This window comes from Indicator indicator, chromosome 24, assembly GCF_027791375.1.
Source record: "Indicator indicator isolate 239-I01 chromosome 24, UM_Iind_1.1, whole genome shotgun sequence".
NCBI classification, from domain to species: Eukaryota; Metazoa; Chordata; class Aves; order Piciformes; family Indicatoridae; genus Indicator; species Indicator indicator.
This window is the reverse complement of record NC_072033.1, coordinates 10532828-10552934: the sequence shown is the minus strand read 5'-3', so window position 1 is coordinate 10552934 and position 20107 is coordinate 10532828. Positions and strand designations below refer to the sequence as shown.

Here is a 20107-nt window from a genome sequence, read left to right as displayed (position 1 = left end):
AATCTTTCTCTAAGTTAAAAGGCAAGAAATACAAATTACTGGAGCACGGATAAAAAGTGCATCACAGCTCTGTTAAAGCAGAGATAATGTTATTTTTGATCATTATTTACACTGGAGTGTTAGGGGCTAGGGGTGTGACTTGCTTCTTATCTTAGGGAACCGAAACATCATGAAGTTACTTTAAAATGATAAAAAAAGCACACCTAAATATAAACCTCATTAACTCCACGTTGAGGTTTATTTTACTGTACTCATTGTGATGTCCCAGGTGTAAAGGTTAAAGGGTAACTTTGTATTTGTCTCCATAACTACCTAATGTGAGGACTGGTTGTGGGAAGGGTTTGGCTCCTTATGGGGTTGCTCCTGATGGGGTTAAAGGAGCTGGAAAGGTTCAAGGGCTGGACACACACCTGCTGGCTGTGTCCCATGGGCTGCTCCAGATGGCAGGAACAGTTCACACACACAGCATCCTGTCATACGTTCTGCCCAGCTGGATGCAGTACAGGGATGCTATTCTGGCTCTAAGCCACCTCGGGGCTCCCCTTTGGCTTTGCAAATTCCTACCTAAAACCAGTTTAACTGGTTTACAGTCCCTTTATAACTGTAAGTAGCACAAAGAGACCATCACAGACCCAATATTAAGAAGCATAATTCTGCTTATGCGGCTCCATTTACCTCAGCTTATTAACTAGCAATAGTTTAGGCAATGATTGAAAATAGAAGTTCACAAAGAGCTCTGTGATGCATGAGGTCGACAAAGGCCCTTTTAATTCAGACCACGCAGTTAAACACCTTTGTAAATTGCAAACTGGGCTGCTAGTTCTTCAGGCATGCACACTAGGCATAACACATCAGTTTCATTTTCATGCTCTAAGTACAGGTAATTAAGCATATTAAAATAAAAGGTGGTCTCCAAAGCTCAGCATTCTCTCTAGATACTAGACAAAATAATTAAAAAGGATAGAGTCTCCAGAGCACACTGTGGAATTCTTTTCTGGAATGGAAGGAACCTCTCTGAAATGGGAAGAATAGGAGGATTTGAGTCAAACTTGCTGAATCGTTTTGCTTTGTACAATTCACTGTTTTGACATAACCATTTCCAACTTCTGTCAGGAAGCACAAAGACCTATTTATTTATTTATTTATGCACTCACTATGAAGATAGTCATTATTAACGCAGAAAAAACCCAAACACATACTTCAGCCATCACCTTTTGAAGCATTTATGTCCAGCTGTGCCATAGCAGTGAAATACAGCACACAGCTGCTCTCAGGGCACACTCTATGCTGTTTAAAGTTGTCTGCTTGTACAGCCATTCCTCACAGCAGATCCAATCTACTAGGGTCTCCTAAATTACTCAGCTGGGTCAATTGATCTCTTCATGTCCAGAAAAAATACTCTTGTGCAAGGACATACTGACCAGGCATTGCAGTATACACGGATCAACAGCACCTTCTGTTAAAACCAAGGTATTTGCTGTGCTGTTCATCACTTTATCCTTGGTACTGCAGAGACTTGGCTTTAAAACACTGGCAGGTAATAGCAGCATTACTGGGGATCTTGTTCTCGACCTTAGTTTTCAGACACTTTCAAAGCAATTTTAACTAAACTTTGAAACACTGATTCGATGAGCACTGTATGAGTTTCATTTCCTCTGTCACTGTTTTGTAAATGCCTGTATTCTAGTAATTTCTTCCATCAAGATGGAGTATATGAGGCTTTCCAAAGAGGGCAACCACATCCCAGAGCTCTTCAGGGATTCGTGTACAAGAATGAGAGGAATAGCTCCTGTAATGGATAATGACCTCACTGCTACTTAAAACTAAAAAAGTACCCATCTGGCTAAGTGCCAATATTAAATGGAAAGAAGCCCTAAAATAAAAATGGCTGGAACACTGGATGCCAAGTATTCACACAGACCATCCCAAGCAGGATGCAATGTGGTAGGGAAGACAGTAATGAAACAGGTGAAAGATGATCAGTCCTGAAAATCTCCCGAATTTTTAAGTGATTATGATCTCCACTATCACCTGTAACACTTACAGCATGCAATAAGGTAGACAGGTGATCAGAAGGTGCTTGCCTCAAACCCTGGAAAAAGCCAAGGATTTTAATCCAAACCCCTGCATGTTAACAGGTAAGAAACAAATGTCCAAAGGACAAGAGCACAACAGAAACATAAAAAAGAGGATGGCTCAAGTTCATGCAATGTGATGTCCTACCAGAAACCAGGTAAATTATACAAAACCTATTTCTTCAAGCACTCACTGTAACTTTTACCTGAATTATATACGTTCACTCTCACTCCACTTTCCAAATCTCATCATTCAGCGTGAATGTGGTAACTGAGTTTTACTGAAAACAACTGAAATAACTTTTTTTCTTCTTATTTGGGACGTACACTTTAGGTGTTAAAAAAACTCCATGCTATTACAGTTGCTAACCAATAACTATTTTCAAATGCACATGTGATCAAATACACTTACAGTCAAATTTAAGTGCAATTTGATGACAGAAGTTCTTACAGATACATCTGATCAGGACTAATACAAAGTGCCACTGAGTCATCTGATCAGTAACAGTTAACAAGTATCTGCAAAGAGCTACCTGCTTCCAACTGATGGTTCAAGTTTGTGACTTAGGACAGAAAATTCAAAATATGCATTTCAGAATAAACATTCACTCAAATATTAATTTACATTTAGAACTTAATTCCAATTATTAATCAAAGAATGGAACAAAGAAGGCTTAGCTTTCACTGGGAAATGACCTGCGACATGACTGCATTTTCCTGGAAATTTTGCTTTCGCTTCAACTCAAAATAATTATGTAACATAATTTCACTGTTTTCCCCCTAGTACTTTTTCAAAACTCAATTTTCTCAGTGATCCAAATCCCCACATTTTACAAATGCTGCAGGATTTAGTATTGACATAAGTTTAGAATGACAGTCTGACAAGAAAAGCAGCTAAAACAGTGAATGCAGACTTTCAGCACCCAAAAACCAGGAGCTGACTATTGAACTATGCTGCCGTCACTGAAAGCTGACATTAGATTTTAGTAAGGTATTAAGTGTAATGTCTTCCACATGTTTGGAAAGCAGTGTTTGACTGCTTTCTCTGAATCAGCTACATTCTTTACAGCTGTAAATTTGGAACTTTCACCATTGACACAGTCTGTATCGAGAAGATTTCCAGAGCTATCTCTAAGGATGAAGAGCTGTCAGGTACATGCAACATTAGTTCTAAGCCTTAAAGAATTGCCTAAATGCTTACAAAATCAGCATTATCAGCAGAAACCAGAACAGGTCCTAATGATCTCAGCTTTAGCGAAGTTCAAGTCCATAGGCACTTTCAACAGTATGCTGTCATATCTAAATGGTGATTTTCATTATGTACTTTATTAAAATCCAGATTTCAACAGAAAGCTAGTTCGGTGAAAGCCGTTACAGATGTTATGTTTCCATATAAACAATTAGCACAACATTCCCACCAGAATCCCCAGGAGAAAATCTTATGAAATTTGTCAAGTACTGTTGGATCTCAAGAGTTATAGTTGTGTATTTATGCTTGCAAACAGTGTACAAATTTACTATGACTGTGCACGTAAACTGCATTTTCAGAACACAGAACAACTAAATATTGGAACAAGCAAATTTGAAAATCTGTCCCTTAAAGATCCAGGCTAGTGCCCAGAGAGGCAGGTGTAATACAGCACATAACAAAGCAAGGTGCTGACAACTTTGGCTCTAATCCATCAAAGCACTTAAGCACATGTTTAATTTTAAGCACATGAGTAATTCTATCAACTTTAATAGGTCTACTCATGGTTTAAGTACTGTGATGGATGGGGGCCAGAATGCGCAGAACCTTTAAGAATGCTGCATGGCCTATGTTACATGAAATAAAACCAGCATTCTTCCACTGGACAATTAAGTTATAAAAGTTTTGGAAGCAAAATTCACCGTTAAGTTGAACACAGATCTTCTTATGTAAACACAGAGATCCAAGTTATTTTTTGTTCACAGGCTGCAAAATATGATGAAAGTTCTCATGTGCAAGACGTCCACCTATCTTGAGTTTGCCCTTCTTTTTCTGACAGCTCTGGGTTATGGCCATGTGTCACTGCTTTGCTTTGAAATAGGGGATCACAGTTAAGCAGCCTTATGCAGAAAAGACTGAAGACTTAGCTACCATTTACACTTTTTAACTAAGATGGTACTAGGTGCAGTTTGAAAACATTAGTGCTGCAGCCTTTCAAACACAAGCTTCCATGTACAGACACCATCGTAACACAGTTTCTCTGTAACTGGCTTAACAGTTCAGTAACTCTTCTGTAACATTAATTATTTTGGATATTCAAAGCTGTACACATGCCCCTTTTGTACACATATGATATCTGGTAAATTCACATGCCAAGTAAAAATGTAATTTAAAATATTTTAGAGAGTCAATGTTGTTAATGTTAAAAAAAAACAACGCAACAAAACAAACCACCTGCTCTGCAAATTTCTAGCTAGGACAGCTTCTGTAAATCAGAGGTCACTTACTTTATCTCTGAACCACTCACTAGAAAATTCTTGATCTAGCTTTGTCTGACTAGGGCTCCAAAAATTGTTATTAAGTTTCAGAAGACGGTTTTCTAAAAAAGGAAGGGAATGGAACAATTTGAGAAAACCTTTACAGACATTTTCCAGGAGATCAGATCAGCCTCACTAAATAGTAACACAGGAGAGTCATCTAGTTTTATTCCTGCATTCATAACAGAAGTAGAAAATGCTCCAGAAAAAAATTCAGTTATATAGCCATATTCTCCCAAATGTACAGTGAATTTTAACATCTTCTAATATAGTATCAAATAATATCTGCTCTGAACAAACAGTGGAGGAGTCAAAGTCAATAAATGATCTTTGTACCCAGGGACCAACTCTTCCCCCAAACCCAAGGTAGTGTTACAGTTTGTCTGCTCACTACCAAATCCCCAGTCACTAACAAATGCAGAACAGGGAATGTATGGCTAGCTGGGAAATAAAGCTCTTCTGCCAAACATTTCAAGAATTCCAAACTCCTTCTTCACTTTAGAGTGAAATAAAATTCAAGGCAATTATTTGTCTTTCCTTGCCCACGGTATCACATAAGCATACCATACGGCATAAACCCTAAGCAGCTGGTAACCTGTTCTACTTTTCTTGCTGTGTAAGTAAGGGGGACTGAAAACTTCAAGTGCAGGGAAAAACACCACACAAGACCACCACTTGAGTGTCTTCCTTGATTCTATGCTGTTTCAGACCTTTAAACTAAAACGTATTTCCTCCCTGATTGTTACCACTCAAAATCTGGTGTAGTATAGTTTTTGCTCTGACTGTTCCTAATAGAATCTACAATTAACACAGTTTTTTCTCTCCTTGATTTGTCAACAAGTATGATTGAGAACAAATGTGTGTCTAGGTTTGGAGTTTGCTATTTAATTTCTTTTTTAAATTTTATTTATTCTGGGTTTTTGGTTTTGGGGCCTTTTTGGTTTTGTTTCTTTGGCTTTTTTATGGTTTTGGTTGGTTGGTTCATTTTCCGACTTGCTGGTGAAAACGCACTGCAGAGAACAGAAAAAAATAAAATAAATAGCTTTCATGTGGATTATATTTTCTGAGGTATCTTCACCAAGGGAATTACATACTACTACTTATTACATGGAATTTACAGAAAATGAAGTACACTACTAGGGGGCTTAAAAAAAATCCTTAAACACAAATTAAAAAAGAAAAGGGAGAAAAAAAAAAGGGGGGAAGAAAAAGCCCTTTGAATCAATGTCACTGCAAAGACTCTGATTTCTGCCAGAATTCTCAGCTTATTAAAACAGTCTGTCTAGTGTGGCATGTCAAACAAATCTGTAGAGCTACTACTGTTAACATTTCAATAATAATTTGGAGAATTTCTAACTTAAACAGCTTTTAATGTTATCATAACCAAGTTTATTATTTTTGTATAATAAGTGAGTTTATCTTTGTCTTTTAGTACTTCTATTTCTCCTGTGTATATCTATCAGAGAAGCACTGTGTGAGAGCACAACAAGAGAATGGAGGCAAAGTGACTAAGTCTTGAAAAGGCATTTTGGAATAATTTTGGACAAAAGTAACCTTTTCTCCAAAAAACACTTACGGTGACAGAAAGCATCGTATTAGGCTCCTATATACCAGAAGCCAAAATGTAAACCAAAACTAAAAATGACCACACACCACGTCTCCAAAAAAAACTGCACAGTATTACTTTTCTCTGAGCAAATTCCTCAGCATCACACAACTCTCAGCTAAGGTCATCTTTATTTCAGGTGAACACATCCAATGCCTTTACCACATTTTCCCTTCTTTAGAACAAGAAATGTACTTCATCTTGTGAACTTCAAAGTGTCCTCACAGTTTCCAGCAACATATTGGTTTATCAGGTCTCTTACTATTCTAGATTCAAACACAGACACCTTTTGATTCTGTTCTGAACTTGAATTTAAAGCAGTTTCTTCTTTATTCAGGATGGGTTTAAAATATTTTTTCCCAAAGTGCCCAGCATTGTTAAATGATCTTCTCTTACATCTAGCACAGGTGTCAGTGATCAGGTAATCCTCAACAGAGCAAGCCTACCAACATACAGTGGAAAAACACCTAGCTCTGTTACCCCTAAACACAGAGGTTTATTCTTACAGCTCACATGTAGCTTCACAGATTAACACTCAACCTCGTGTTTATAAAGGACAGGTTTGTTAATGCCATAGTCACACAGCTTCTTGTTCATTTCTACACAGCAAGAGGCAACTGTATCATGATATGAGACAATGAGAATGAAAAGCAAAAAATCAGGATGAATTATTTCCCTTAAAAGAGCATTTGTATCAAAAAAATTGTAACTCCCACGTACAGAGTTTCAAGTAACCTGACTGTGCTGCTATTTATATTGCATCTTCCATATCACTCATGTTACTACTACATTTTTACTGAGACAAGACTCTGCCAAAACCCAAAGCTGCACGAGACGTGGACTGCATTGCTTACCATAGCTGGGAAGAGCTCAGATCAGCTATGACGATGCAATACTGCTGTGGGGACTGGGGACTGAATAAAACTCACAATGGGGAACCCAGTAGAGAAAATACTGCATTGTTCAGGGGGGGAAAAAAAAGAAAAAAAAAAACAGCAGCAAAAGCTTGTTGGTCTAAACCAAGACCTGCTTTTTCCTAGGAAAGGTGCCCCCCACTTCACAGGGTGACATTCAGTCCTCTACAGACACCAACTGTAACGCTGAACTGTTCTAACACTTCCCCTAACCTCCCTGCAGAGATGCTTTCCTCTAGGTGAACAAAAGACTTTGCTCTCTACATTAGCATGTTCCAACCCTAAAGCTCTGAGGTACAAACGTTGGCTCAGTTACAGCACAGGGTCATTCACATCCAAGGTAAGGCTGCCCTCAACATAAAAAAAAAAAAAAAAAAGAAAGAAAAACCGGTATAGTTTATAACTGCTAAGTGAATGATCAAAGTATTCAAGTCTCCTACACAGGTCCTTGGAAACTTTTGTGAATATTAACACATTAAATCAAGGAAACACAGACTCCTGATACAAAAGGATTTAGGTTTTTAAATCAGATTTCTGGTATTTTTAACCCTCCTATTGCTACAAACAACTGTGTCTCCTGAAATTGCAAAATTATAGGAGGAAAAGTCTCAATTTCACTTTAGTTGTGCAATTGCCAACATTTTGAAAGTTTCACATTCTGAAAAGCATTTCTCTGTTTCAGTCCATCACAAAGTAGCAGGAGTGAAAAACCACTTAAGTGATGATCTTAAGAAGGGCAATCTCTAAGTATAGCCAAATTAAACTCATTAAAACTAGATAAAAATTGTAGATGTTAGTACCCTTTCCTATACGCTCAGTGAAGTTCCAATGTATTTACACATGGATACCTTGACACACTTATACAAGCAAGGTGCTCTCTTAACAGCCCAAGAACTAACAAAGAAATTGTTTAACAATAATCAAGTTTCCATGCAAAAGAGATCAACCACACTGAATTTCCAGCCAGCACTGGAAATAGCAAGCACAAGGCAACAGCACAAAGAATCAAACCTGCATATAAAGAAAGTCTCCAAAAGCAGCTTGCCCAAAACTGAACTGGTCTCAGCAGTTACACCACACTGGTAACGAGCCCAGTATTGTAGTATTTGTTGCCTCTGATGATCTGGGTTTTTAATTTTTTTTAATTTCTGTAGAGTTTATGTAAATGTCTTTATAAAAACATTTCCCATGTCCATACTCTTAAGGAGAATAAACATATTTCACAGTACTAATTTGTGTACTAACTGTGATCAAACCAGAAGAGGACAGCAAGCCTAAGCAGAACCACCACTTTGACCATGCCAATTTGGCAGAAGAGGTCTAGAAAAGAACATAGCAGAACATCCTACTCTGTGTTAACACTGCAGCCACCTCTGTTTCCAACACCTGCATGAACAGTGTACAGATCAAAGCAACACTTCAACTGGTTTTAACTGTTCCTCCAAACTCCTCCCTTTCCACCTGGGAAGAGAAATGAAAGGAAGCACCAGGTGCTGCCAGCATGGGGATACCTGTACATGGCAGCTGAGAGCCTCTGGATGAGAACTACTTTGCTGATATGAAGATGAAACATCCCATGAGAACCACCCCCTAACATATCAGAAGCCAAACAAAACATGGTCTTGTACCTCGACTTTGTAAGGTTATGTTTTGCTTTCTACCTGGACTGGAAGGTAATGTTAAAAACAGAATAAAAATCCAATACCTAAATAATTCCTGACAGCAAGACAAAGGTTTTTCTGAAAGCAGATTAGCAAGAGGTATGGCCCAGAGTTCAACGTGTATCACACTGATTTCTATAATTATATTTAGTATGATACAAAATCATCTCATTTCTTTCTCAGTGATTAAATGTTTTGCACTATCAGAAGTAAAGGCAATATAAGAAAAACATTTGGAAAAAAACACCAAATATTACCAGGCAACAACAAAAAAATATCCTAACTTCCTTCCAAGCACAGCTACAGTCATCATAACATTAAATCCAGTAGTGAAACTCTTCAGCCAGTGGCAGGGAGTATTGTTTCAGGCAGCAGATTCTCCTGCATATTCTCCTTGTTGGCCTGATTTTGCAAGGCACTGTCAACTACAAGACAGCAAAAATATTAATTTTATTTCTAGCCATCTAGAGCTCTGTTTATAGAAAAGGTAGAGCCAAGTTACTGAAAGTGCATGTTTCTGTACTGCTACTTCACAAATAATTTTGCTCTGGATTAAATCAGTCTAAAAACTGTACTACAAGTTAACTGGTGAAATGTTTTGGCAAACAAATCTCATATGCTTGAGCAAAAGAATAATTTTTAAAATCTTCCTTTTTTACAGAGGAGATGTAGAAATTAATCGGAAAACACAACACACATTTCTCTTACCTAAACATTTCAGTTCCCATTATGTCCATTCACTTAAACTGTGTAGTAGCAGAACAACGCTCCACAATTCAGTGTTACAGGTCCTTAACTGTGTCACAGCAAGTTATTTTTACTTACAAAAGCTTAAGTGAATACAGCACACAACCACGACTTTTAGGCACAGTTAGGACCGACTCCTGAACTTCTCCTGAGTTAGCCCTAAACAGATGGGTAGATACAAAAAAACTCCTCTCTTCTCAGCTTCTTGTCTCATGTGCTTTACAGAAATCTGCTTCAGTGCCAGGCAGTTGAATCTCACCATAGTACTTTCTAAGCAATTTTTTTAAGTTGGCAAAGTAGCTCTTCCACGAGTTTCCTCCTATGCAGATTACTTCTCAACAAACACCAAGAGGCTGAGTCTTCACTTCTTGAAGAGTTATTTATATTCAAGCTGAGCACAAAGTAGATACAGAACATCTATAACCTTATTCACCACCTACTTAGCTCCTGCTTGTGCAAACCTAAGCCTGAATATATGAGGTATAAACAGAAGACTTGAACAACTGCTAAGGTTAACAAATAGGTTGTAGAAAAGAAACACCAACAAAACTAAGGTGTTTCCCATTTAAAGTATCAAGAAATCTGCTTAGGAAACACTGTTTCGGAAACTGAAGAATGTTCCCCCTACAGGCCCCCCACAGGCCACAATCTACCATGATCCTGGACTTCCTGGAAACTCCACTTTTAGTACCAGGAGGGTTCATTTAACCAGTAAAGTACCATTTAGAACCAGGAAGGTCCATTAATGTTTTGAGCAAGCATTCTGGATCTCAAGTAGCACTTTCTCAAATGCAACATAAATTAACTGGAAAAATTCTAAACAGCTCTTACTGAAAGTCACAATGGATGCAGAGAATAAACTTTCACTGTACTGTACTCAACATCTACATGTATTTGGACTCAACCAGTAAGAAGAATGACCTTTTACTGAGCTTAGAATTGGAAATTAATTATATCTGAATAAGCACATTTATTACCATTTCCCCTGATAAAAGGGAAGTTATACTGTTGTAATTTAAGTCAAACCATGACAGTGGCAAAATTATTGTGTCCTGTCCCAGACCTGACATTTCTGAATGGTAACAGAAAGTGAAAGATACAGTTCACACCAACAATATATAATAAACTGCAGGGATAGGATAAGAAGCAATGGTTTTAAGCTCTACAAAGGGAGATTAAGACTTGATATTAGGAAGAAATTCCTAATTCCCTGGTTTGGTGGTGAAGCACTGGAACAGGTTGCACAGGTCAACTGTGAATGACCCCTTCCTGGAGGTGTCCAAGGCCAGCTGGATGAGGTCTTGAGCGACCCAGTCTAGTGAAAGGTGTACCAGCCAGCGGCAGGGGGTTTGGAACTAGGTGATCTTAAAGGTCCCTTCCAACCCAAACCATTCTATGAATCCATGAATACATGTTAGGCCAGAAATTATGTGAGAAATAATTTACCAATGCTTGGTACATCACTTAGAATATATAGCACTCTGCTATAATGACATATCAATAGTTTTTTCTAAATGAGAAACTTATACACATATGAAGAAAGTAATCCCAAGAGAGTGTGTATATTGCTGTAAGTTATAACACTGCAAACTACTTAAGCAGTATTGTTTGGGCACAATTATTGATCCAACCAGCTGTTATTTTGGCTGCAACAAAAACATATCAGAAGCACAGAGGAGCTGTAGATACCTTGGCTCTAACTGAACCCAACTGTTAGTGGTGTCCCAGCTAATGCAGAGGTATTAACCAGACAGCACAACTAATTTACAAAACTGGCAATCTAATCATGGACAATATAATGAAAAAAGAAAACCAAAAAACTTCAAAGGAAAAAGAGGACTTTTTAGATTCTTTTAAACAGCTAATAATTATTAAACAGAAAAACATACTGAATGTGACTTCAAAACTTGTTCCAAATCTCGCTGCTGGGAGCTCCTAAAGTGTGAGTGGCAGAACCTGGAAAGAAACCTGAAGAGGAACCATTGTGATTCTTTCTCTGACACTTTTCCCCCAATACTCCACAACTGCCATTTCTGGCAGATGATACTGGGCTATGCAAACCACTGGTCTAACCCAGCAAGGTATGGATTCTTAGAAATTCCTTTCCTGGAAACTTCAGCAGACCAAGATGCCACTATGTTACAGAGCATGTATGCTTAGTACTACAAATTTTATTTAAAAATTTAAAAACAAGGTAGTGAATCATCAGTTTCTGTAAAATGCTACAATGTATTATTTATAAGACATATAAACTAGACTACATTTAAACAAGAGAAGCTGCTTCTCAGCAAGGTGAGGTGGAGAGGGAGAAGAGAGAGAGAACAAGAGAAGAAATACATCAGGTCTTCTCTCACCCTCCCCTTAAAAATAATCATAATTTAGAAATAGAACAACCTGCCTCATTAAAGATCCAAAACATTTTATTTGCCCTCGTACCTTTATATGCCTGACCGTTCAGAGTGGTCCCACAGCAATTTACTCAATGTCACTAAACTTAATAAGAGCCCCACTGTAACTCAGCTGCTGTAGTAGTCCAGCACAGCTCACCAGTGCAGCTCTCTCACCCACCCAGCACAGCTCACCAGTGTGGCTCTTTCACCCAATCTGCAGTTCTCAGCTCTGTTTAGAGTTTTTCGGAACAGCAGTTCTCAAATTTTCTTCTTCCTCCCTATTTCTGTTACAAGAACAGGCTAGACTGTCCCTGGGGTAGGTACACTGTTAGAAAGCTGCTGAAACACAGTGGGAAGACACAGCTGGGGCTGCTCTGGGAAAGCTGTGGGTCAAAGGGAAGGCTGGGTGAGGAGGCCCATCACGGGACCCACAGAGAGGCATGAAGATGGGCACCCGGCAGACTGTGATCCTTCCAAATACATTCCCAGCAACTGGGAGGAAAAAGGGAAGAACGTACCCCGCCTGAGTAATCACTAACACACAGCAAGAAAGAGAAAGCTTTCCTCTGAAATGTTTAACATACAGAATTACAAAATTTCTTTCTCCACAAAAAGCTCAACAGAAAGAGAACTCAAGTTCACTCCCACAAGCTACAAGAGGATATTTTCCACACATGCAAACAATATGCAGATATGCCCTATGAATCTACTACCTGGAAATCAGATAATAGCAGACCGACCCAGAACATAAGAGATTCACTGGCATCTCCTCATGTACTTTTATGAAGGATTTAAGCAAGACTTTGCAGGAGTTTAGACCTTCTATAGAACACAGCATAACCACCTGCATATGCTGCGTGTTCCAAATACATTCAAGAAATTTTTAAGTCGTGTTTTAGTAGGTTATTAATAGTTGGTATTGGCAGAGAAAAGTTAACATTTCTCTAAAAAGGTAAATCATGTAAACCTAGTCATAAACATTTTAATGAGTAGGGTTTTTTTTATGATACACTGTACTAACATTAGCCAGTCAATCCTCAATCTTTCCTGTGGGGTAGATTAAGTATTAAAGTACATCCAAGGTGTGGCATCATATCAGTTTACCCTTAGTGGCAGTTACACTTAGGGTGAATTCTCTATCAGCTTCATCATTTGCAGCCAGAAGCTTGTAACAATGCTGAATGTTACCAAGTGATTCTGAGGGATAAAAATCCCCCAGGGGACAACTTAACAGTCTGAAGTTGTGTAACTGCCCATTAAGTCACTACTGGGAAAAAAAATTAAAATAACCATTTTCACACTACATGATAATTATGCAATCCACAAGGTACAAAGATAGTGAAAGCCTTCTATCTTGAGCACCATGCCTCAGAGAACGTTTCAAGTATTTGCCTGACCTTACTGCATATTTATCACTTCTGCATTAGCAATCGATAAAAAAGGAGAAGGGAGAGAATAAGTAACTGGGTAATCACTTCACCTTGGGCAATCAACATTCATATTCAGCCTTAATATTCAGGAAAAGCCCCAAGTCCCAATCACTAATGATTAAGTATCACCACACCCTGGAATATTTTACTACATATCTGTATTGACATCATGAGATCCAAACTTCAAACGTAATTGCTTGCCATTTTAAAGATCTTCTCGGAATTAAGGGACGCTGGCTGCAGAAGCAGCATAAGTAAACTCCACCTCTGTGCTCAGGCAACAGACAACTGAATTAAAAAGCTGTAGTCTCAGCTTCCAATTCCTCAGCAGTTTGATGTATTAAGACATTTTAAAATACTACCAATAACTTTCCAGAATAATGAATTTAGAAAGTCTAAACCTTAAACTAAGAGGAACTCCTTGTGTTTACTGAGAAGCAACACTTCATTATTTCACCTCACTTAGTATTATATATCCCCTTCACAACTTTGCAAAGTATTTAGAGCCACATTCCTGGACTTACACAACCCAGCTTTTAGTGAACATTGATTCCCAGAGCAATTTGCATGTGCTTAAAAACACCTCTCAACACACAGCACGGCAGAGGAGTCTCATGTCACAATTCACTGATGGCTGCTTCAGCAGGCAGCAGTGACAGAAGCACATGGTGACAGATGATACACTGCATCTGCCAAGTCTCTTTGTGCGCACCACCTGCAAGGGGTCCTGCAAGTTGCTTTCTAGCAAATCTTAATTCAATAAATTTCTTCAACAGAATTAGAGGTTAAGTTCAGAGACGTTCAGAAACAATTAAATTGTAAACACTTTTATAATACTTCCAAATGAAGCTTCTTTAAAAATTTCATCCAAGAAGCACAGACTTCAGTGTTTAAATGTTTACCACCTTCTGCAGGATTATTTTTAAATGAACTGAAAGAAAATCTTATATAAGCCATGTGTTTACTTTGATTTTGCCAAGAGGACACTTATTTTTGTGAGAAAGATGTTTTCCAAAGTAAATGATAGAAGCTGGACAAAAAGAGAAAGGCAACAAGCTGACTGCATTCTAGCAAACTGGATGACATATTTGCTTGAAAATTAAGGCACTGCAGCCACATTGAGTACCACAACTATTATACAAAGGGTTAATGTACAATATGTAGCAGTTAATTGTCATAGATAACAATAGTTAGAGTTCAATAAATTGGCAGAAGGATTACAGTGCAGTTTTATTACTGCCTCCAACACTTTTACTGATGTACTAATTACTTTTTTTATAGCATAAGGCTCTTGAGCAACCAGTTTATAATATTTACTTTTTTAAAACTAGGTATACAGAGAATACATATATATAAAAAAGGGCAACTAAGTTGACATGACAATGTTGGTGCAGCAGCTAATGCATCATATACATATATATATATAGTTGCTATATATATCGTAACTATACACATCTTGCATGGACAAACCTACTTATGAGCCTAGAGGCAAAAGACAGTTGCCAAAATGCACACATTTTATGCGCTAAAAAAAAAAAAACACAACAAAAAACCCCCCATGTACTAGGACTGTTCTTTTTCCTCGCAGAAGATGAGGATAAAAATATCATAGCTACAAAACCGTTTTGTACACATATCACACAGACAGACTACTTTTCTACCTCTAAATTACCTCCATTAGCTGCAATATGTCAAAAGAAATTTTAGTCCAACACAAATAAACCTTAGATATTGAACATGGTAAAAATACTCCTTAACACTGGTATGCTTTTGCATTATGTTTTAGCCATTTCCAAGTTAGTTCTTTTGTATGCCTTCATTAATTCAATTTATCCTTAAACCTAGAGTTATTTAATATTGTTTTTAATCCTCACTTTAAAAGCGACAAGTAAGCCACCACCAGCTGACTTAACTTCACTACAACTGTAGTTGGTGAATAATGTACAAACCCTCTCACACATACAGCAAAACACTCTTCTGAGGCATGATCTCCTTTAGCTCTGTGATTCAGACAATGAACATACATATATACTGTAATTCAAAATGTGCATGTTCTCTTAGTAATGACTTAAAAGTGTCATACTACCTTTCAAGCATTCAATGTTCCTGCAGGATAGCAGAAAGTCACCTTGTAACTATAAGATGTGAAACTGTACAACGAGTGTTTATTTTTTGTGTTTATCTGCATGACACAGAAAATGTCTCCTGCATCATCCTGGTTTTTTGTTCATCTTATCCTAAACAACGGCAAAAATACCCATGTGGATATCCAGTGTGTATACACAGGCTTAGCATAAACCACTCTGCAACTGAAAACCTCCCTGTCTCTGCATACACGTCATCTTCCAGAGACACTGAATGTGCAATTCAGAACACATCCTAGAGTGTGCATATACCGAACAAGGAACTTGACCAATGCCCATTTACGACCCATTTGCAGTGCATCCCTTTTTTAGCCTCTCATCCAGAAGTGGAAAAGGCAGGCTTTTACAACTACCCCCTTCAGAAGAAAATGAGTCGGAAGGAAAGCATTAAATTGTGACTGGGACCATCAGTCCTCCAAAACAAAACTTGTGGGACAACTTAAGAGCACACAATACGGTAGTTCCCGGCAGACTATGCCTGAAAGTGAGTGCTCACAGTGTTAGAATCTGCTTTAAATAAAAAGCATTAGAACTATTTACTGCTTTGAAGGAGTCATTTACAGAATTCAAAATGGCAATGGTGTCCTAAATCAAACTTAACTCAAATTAAGGCACTCTTAATTCAGATACTTTCTAATTTCTGTCCTCAATAATATTGCTTTAGTCAGTCTATGTGTAGTATATAGTTTTATTTTTGAACTGAAATTAAGCCATCATAGAAACATAACAATCCAAAACCAGAATAATTTTCCCAAATTAGATTCTCTTTTCATTACTATATCCTTTGCTGTGGTAGTTTGTTTGCTGCTCAGATCCCATTTCACAGAAGAGAGAGAATATAAAAATAAGGCCTATTTATTGCTTTATAAGCATTACAGCATTATCAAGTAATAAAGGACCCACACACAATCTATCATACTTCTAGTCTGGAAGGCCTTCCATGGGTGATAAATATTTTAATGAAACTCGATACACTGCAGGTGCATCAGCATAAAACAAATAGATAGTGATGGCTATATATCAGAAAACACACAAAAATCTCCCAAAAATCTTTCAGTCAATCTGCAGTCCAACCAGAAACACATGAAGTCAATACAGGTTGGTGAAAGAAATACATACATTAAACTAACCCCTGCTCTCTTGGGACTCAATTCTGCCCTCTGCTCTATGAAGCACACATAATTGTCCTTCATTCACTGAAAGGAAAAAAAACAGTCCTTATTTAATAATCTTGCGATTGCTTGATTAGTGTTTGGAAAATAAAAAGCACTACTTAAGTGCTAAATATTACCAGCTTTTTCAGAACATCAGCTCCAAACTTGCCACTCACCATTTCCTTCTCTCACAACTCTTTTCATTCATGTCATCAAAATCCATCATCTTATTTTCAGCCACAACTACTCAGGTTTTTTTTAAAGTGCTGCTGGATGTGCAGAACTACTGTTGAGGTTGCTTGGCAACTAGTGAGACGTATCAGAAAGAGAGATAAGGTCCAGAATGAATGGAATTGAAGACAACCATATTTGGCTTCATTAAGAGATATTAACGCACTCAAACCATACCAATCTGAATTACCCACACTACGGTGAAATTTTGCTGTTTCTTTCAAAATACAGACATCCATAATCATAGAGTCCCACTAAATCCATTAAGCCACCTCCTCAGGCACATGTGTCTGCCTGTAGAGAACAGACTTCAGAATATGAGCTTTTACCTGGGTTAGCAGTTTAGTATAGTAAGGAAGAATCAGATAACAGACATTTAGCAAATATTTTCAAGAATGTTTGGCCAGAGAGGATAGTGGAATACTTCCATAAGCCACTATGCTTCCCCATATACTTTAATATCAAGTTGAAATTTCCAATGAAACCATTTTTCCTCAAGGTCACAATCTGAAATGAGACGAAATTGAGCACCCAAGACTCCTGCAATGGCAGAGCACTGATTAGAAGTCTGCCCTAATAATTGAAGGAGGGCAAAAAAGCCTTATTCAGCAGAAGAGGGAAATATGCCTAGCAGTTCCTAGTGAAAGAGTTTCTTTCTTATCTCAAGCTCTTCAACTAACTTTATCTGGATCATGTGAGTAAGAATCCACCAGTCTGGCACAAAACAGAATCTTCTAACACCACCTCTGACCCTGACGCTTCAGAAGGAAATGAAAACAGTAACAAAACACAACTGGCAAACCTCCTAAAGGGAAAAATACAAAATCCAAAGTCAACCCCCAGCTTTTTCACCTCTCCAACAACTGCAAACACAGGACTCCAAGGTTTCAAGACTTCAAATACCAACACAGAATTTCACATATCATAATCATGTTCAGGGTAATAAAAGTAAAAATAAAAGCCCATAGCTGCAAAGGAAATGGGTAATTTTCAGCACATGAAGCAGGCTTTGTGTTTCCCAGGGTCAGAGTGGCCACCACAAGCATTTACAATTCCACCAGGAAAGCTCTATCTCCAAGAGCTGGATTGAAATATGCTTTAAAAATAAACCTGTCCTTCCCTAAGAGAGCTCAAATAAGCCTTCCTCGTCCCCAACAGATTATTACAATTGAAGTATCCTTCATGCTGAGGAAGTAAATCTCAAGCCTGTCTTTTTCTCACATAGCACTACCTCTACACAGAAATGAAATCACATTTGGACACCCTGCTTCTCAATCTTGTTCAACTCCTGTGGCCTTTCTTCTACATTCTTGCCAGTAATCCTACATCCTTCATGAAGTGAAGGCAACAGCATGTGTTTTAATAACACTCTTATCAGTGGTGGAAGTTTAATATTCTGGGTTTTTTCATGCATTAAGCATTTGGGGGTTTTTACCACAAGGAAAAAAAGCACACAACTGACTTTCAAGTCCTTTTCCACTTTGACAGATACAACATACATTCTAACTCTGGCAAGTTGCATTCAGCTGTATTAAAACAAACTTCTGAAATACAACTTTTTAAAGGCATTCTTCAGGTCACCCTGAGAGAGTTACCTGAATTTCCCCATATTAACTCCATGTTCAGTTTGCAGACGGATTCAGACCAAATCAGGCCAGCAATCTAAGGAATGACTTTATATATATGGCTACTACTATCCTGAAAGTTTTCCAGGATGTGGTCCCACTCTATTAACCACCGCAGTGAGAGCTCTACCATTAAGCTAGCTTTTACATTCCTGTAATATACACACTTAATTTCACATAGTGCAATTTTGAAAACCAAAATATATTAATATATTACTTCAAATAGCAAAACAGTTGATTCTATCCATCAGATCTGTAATCTTTCCAAAAGGGCTAAGTTCATTCAACAAATCTCACTAGAAGCAAATTTAAGCTGACCCATAATGACATTCCTCCTATACACTCCTGTTGCATTAAAATGTCCACATCTGATGGCAAACATGTGGGCAATCCCTTAATGTTAAGCAATTCTTAGAAAAAGGGGAACAATTCCATTATAAAGCAATAAACATTAGCATTTCCCATAGTTTCTCACATAGTTCCTTTGGGATTCCTGTCCATTATTTATTGAAAATATCCATACTCTAACAGATGATCCCAGTATTTTTGTCTAAGGGCAATATACATCTGGTAGATCTTTAAAAAAAAAACCCACTAATTAGTATGTTCCTATTAGATATTATTTATAGACATCTAGGACTATCACTCGTGTCTACCTCCCCTTGTCCCTTTATATATACTTTACTTGTGACACAGTTCCCTCCCATTTTCAAGTCAAAAAACTAAAAGGCAAAAATAACTACATTTGCAGGTTTTAAGTGTATTACGTGTAAGTTATGGAACATATTTTCATCTACTACGTTCAGCATAAGCAGAATGCGTTCCTATGAGTAACTATTTTGAAGCACCATTAATCATTTTTACATACCAAAGGCAAAAGCTTGCATCTAATTTAGTATGCTTCAATTCAGTACTGTAAATTCAGTAACTTTGTATGCTATAGAAATTTAACAACAAAAAAAAAAACCCAGAAACACAAAGCAAATCTTCCTGAAAGTTGTCCAACATGCCTGCTGCAAAATAAACTGAGACAAAGTATCAGAATACTGAAAATTTTTTACTGCCAGTGACCTCTGCAACTGTTTCATCAAATATTTGGAAGTGTAGGAAGTGTAGGTCTGGATAGCAGAACTAGAACTGCTCTTCCTGACCCAGTATATGAATAGTAGTTTGAGCCAGAGTATTATCAGCTTTCCTGAGAACCCCAAGTACTCAACTGAACCTTTCTCCTTTTAGTTTCCTCACTTGTTTAAAGAAAAAAAAAAAACAAAACATTTTCCTAAGATATGTATTGTGCTTACAGGCTTTTTTCCCCATGAATAATGCAGCGTTGTGATTATATTCTCATTTCAGACCATCCCTTCTTGGCAAATGGCTATATCCTTATAGCTATCTTTTGCTTATTTTTTAAAGTTATTACAAGTTTTCATCTTAAATGGTCTTAAACTGTTAAAAGCAACATAGAATACATGAAGCTATAACAATGACTGTTATACAATTAAATTAAAATTCATGAAACCAATTAGTTTGATATCTCCCATAACATCCTCATAGAAAAGCTCAGGAGATGTGGCATAGATGGCTGGTCAATGAGGTGGATTGAAAACTGGCTTGACAACAGAGTT

The 20107-nt window shown here is 37.6% G+C and overlaps 1 protein-coding gene across 3 annotated transcripts in view; it reads right to left on the bottom strand.

Annotated features, from left to right (window-relative positions):
* Positions 1–20107, bottom strand: part of GNAS (GNAS complex locus) — a 143999-nt gene that overhangs the window by 57860 nt on the left and 66032 nt on the right. Inside the window, exon 3 of one of the 3 annotated variants that reach the window (XM_054392030.1) lies at positions 1807–1813. The exons of the other annotated variants lie outside the window; for them this stretch is intronic. Within the exon in view, the coding sequence (XP_054248005.1) occupies positions 1807–1813 (7 nt within the window). The remainder of the gene's footprint in view (positions 1–1806; positions 1814–20107) is intronic. 3 annotated transcript variants of the gene reach the window in all.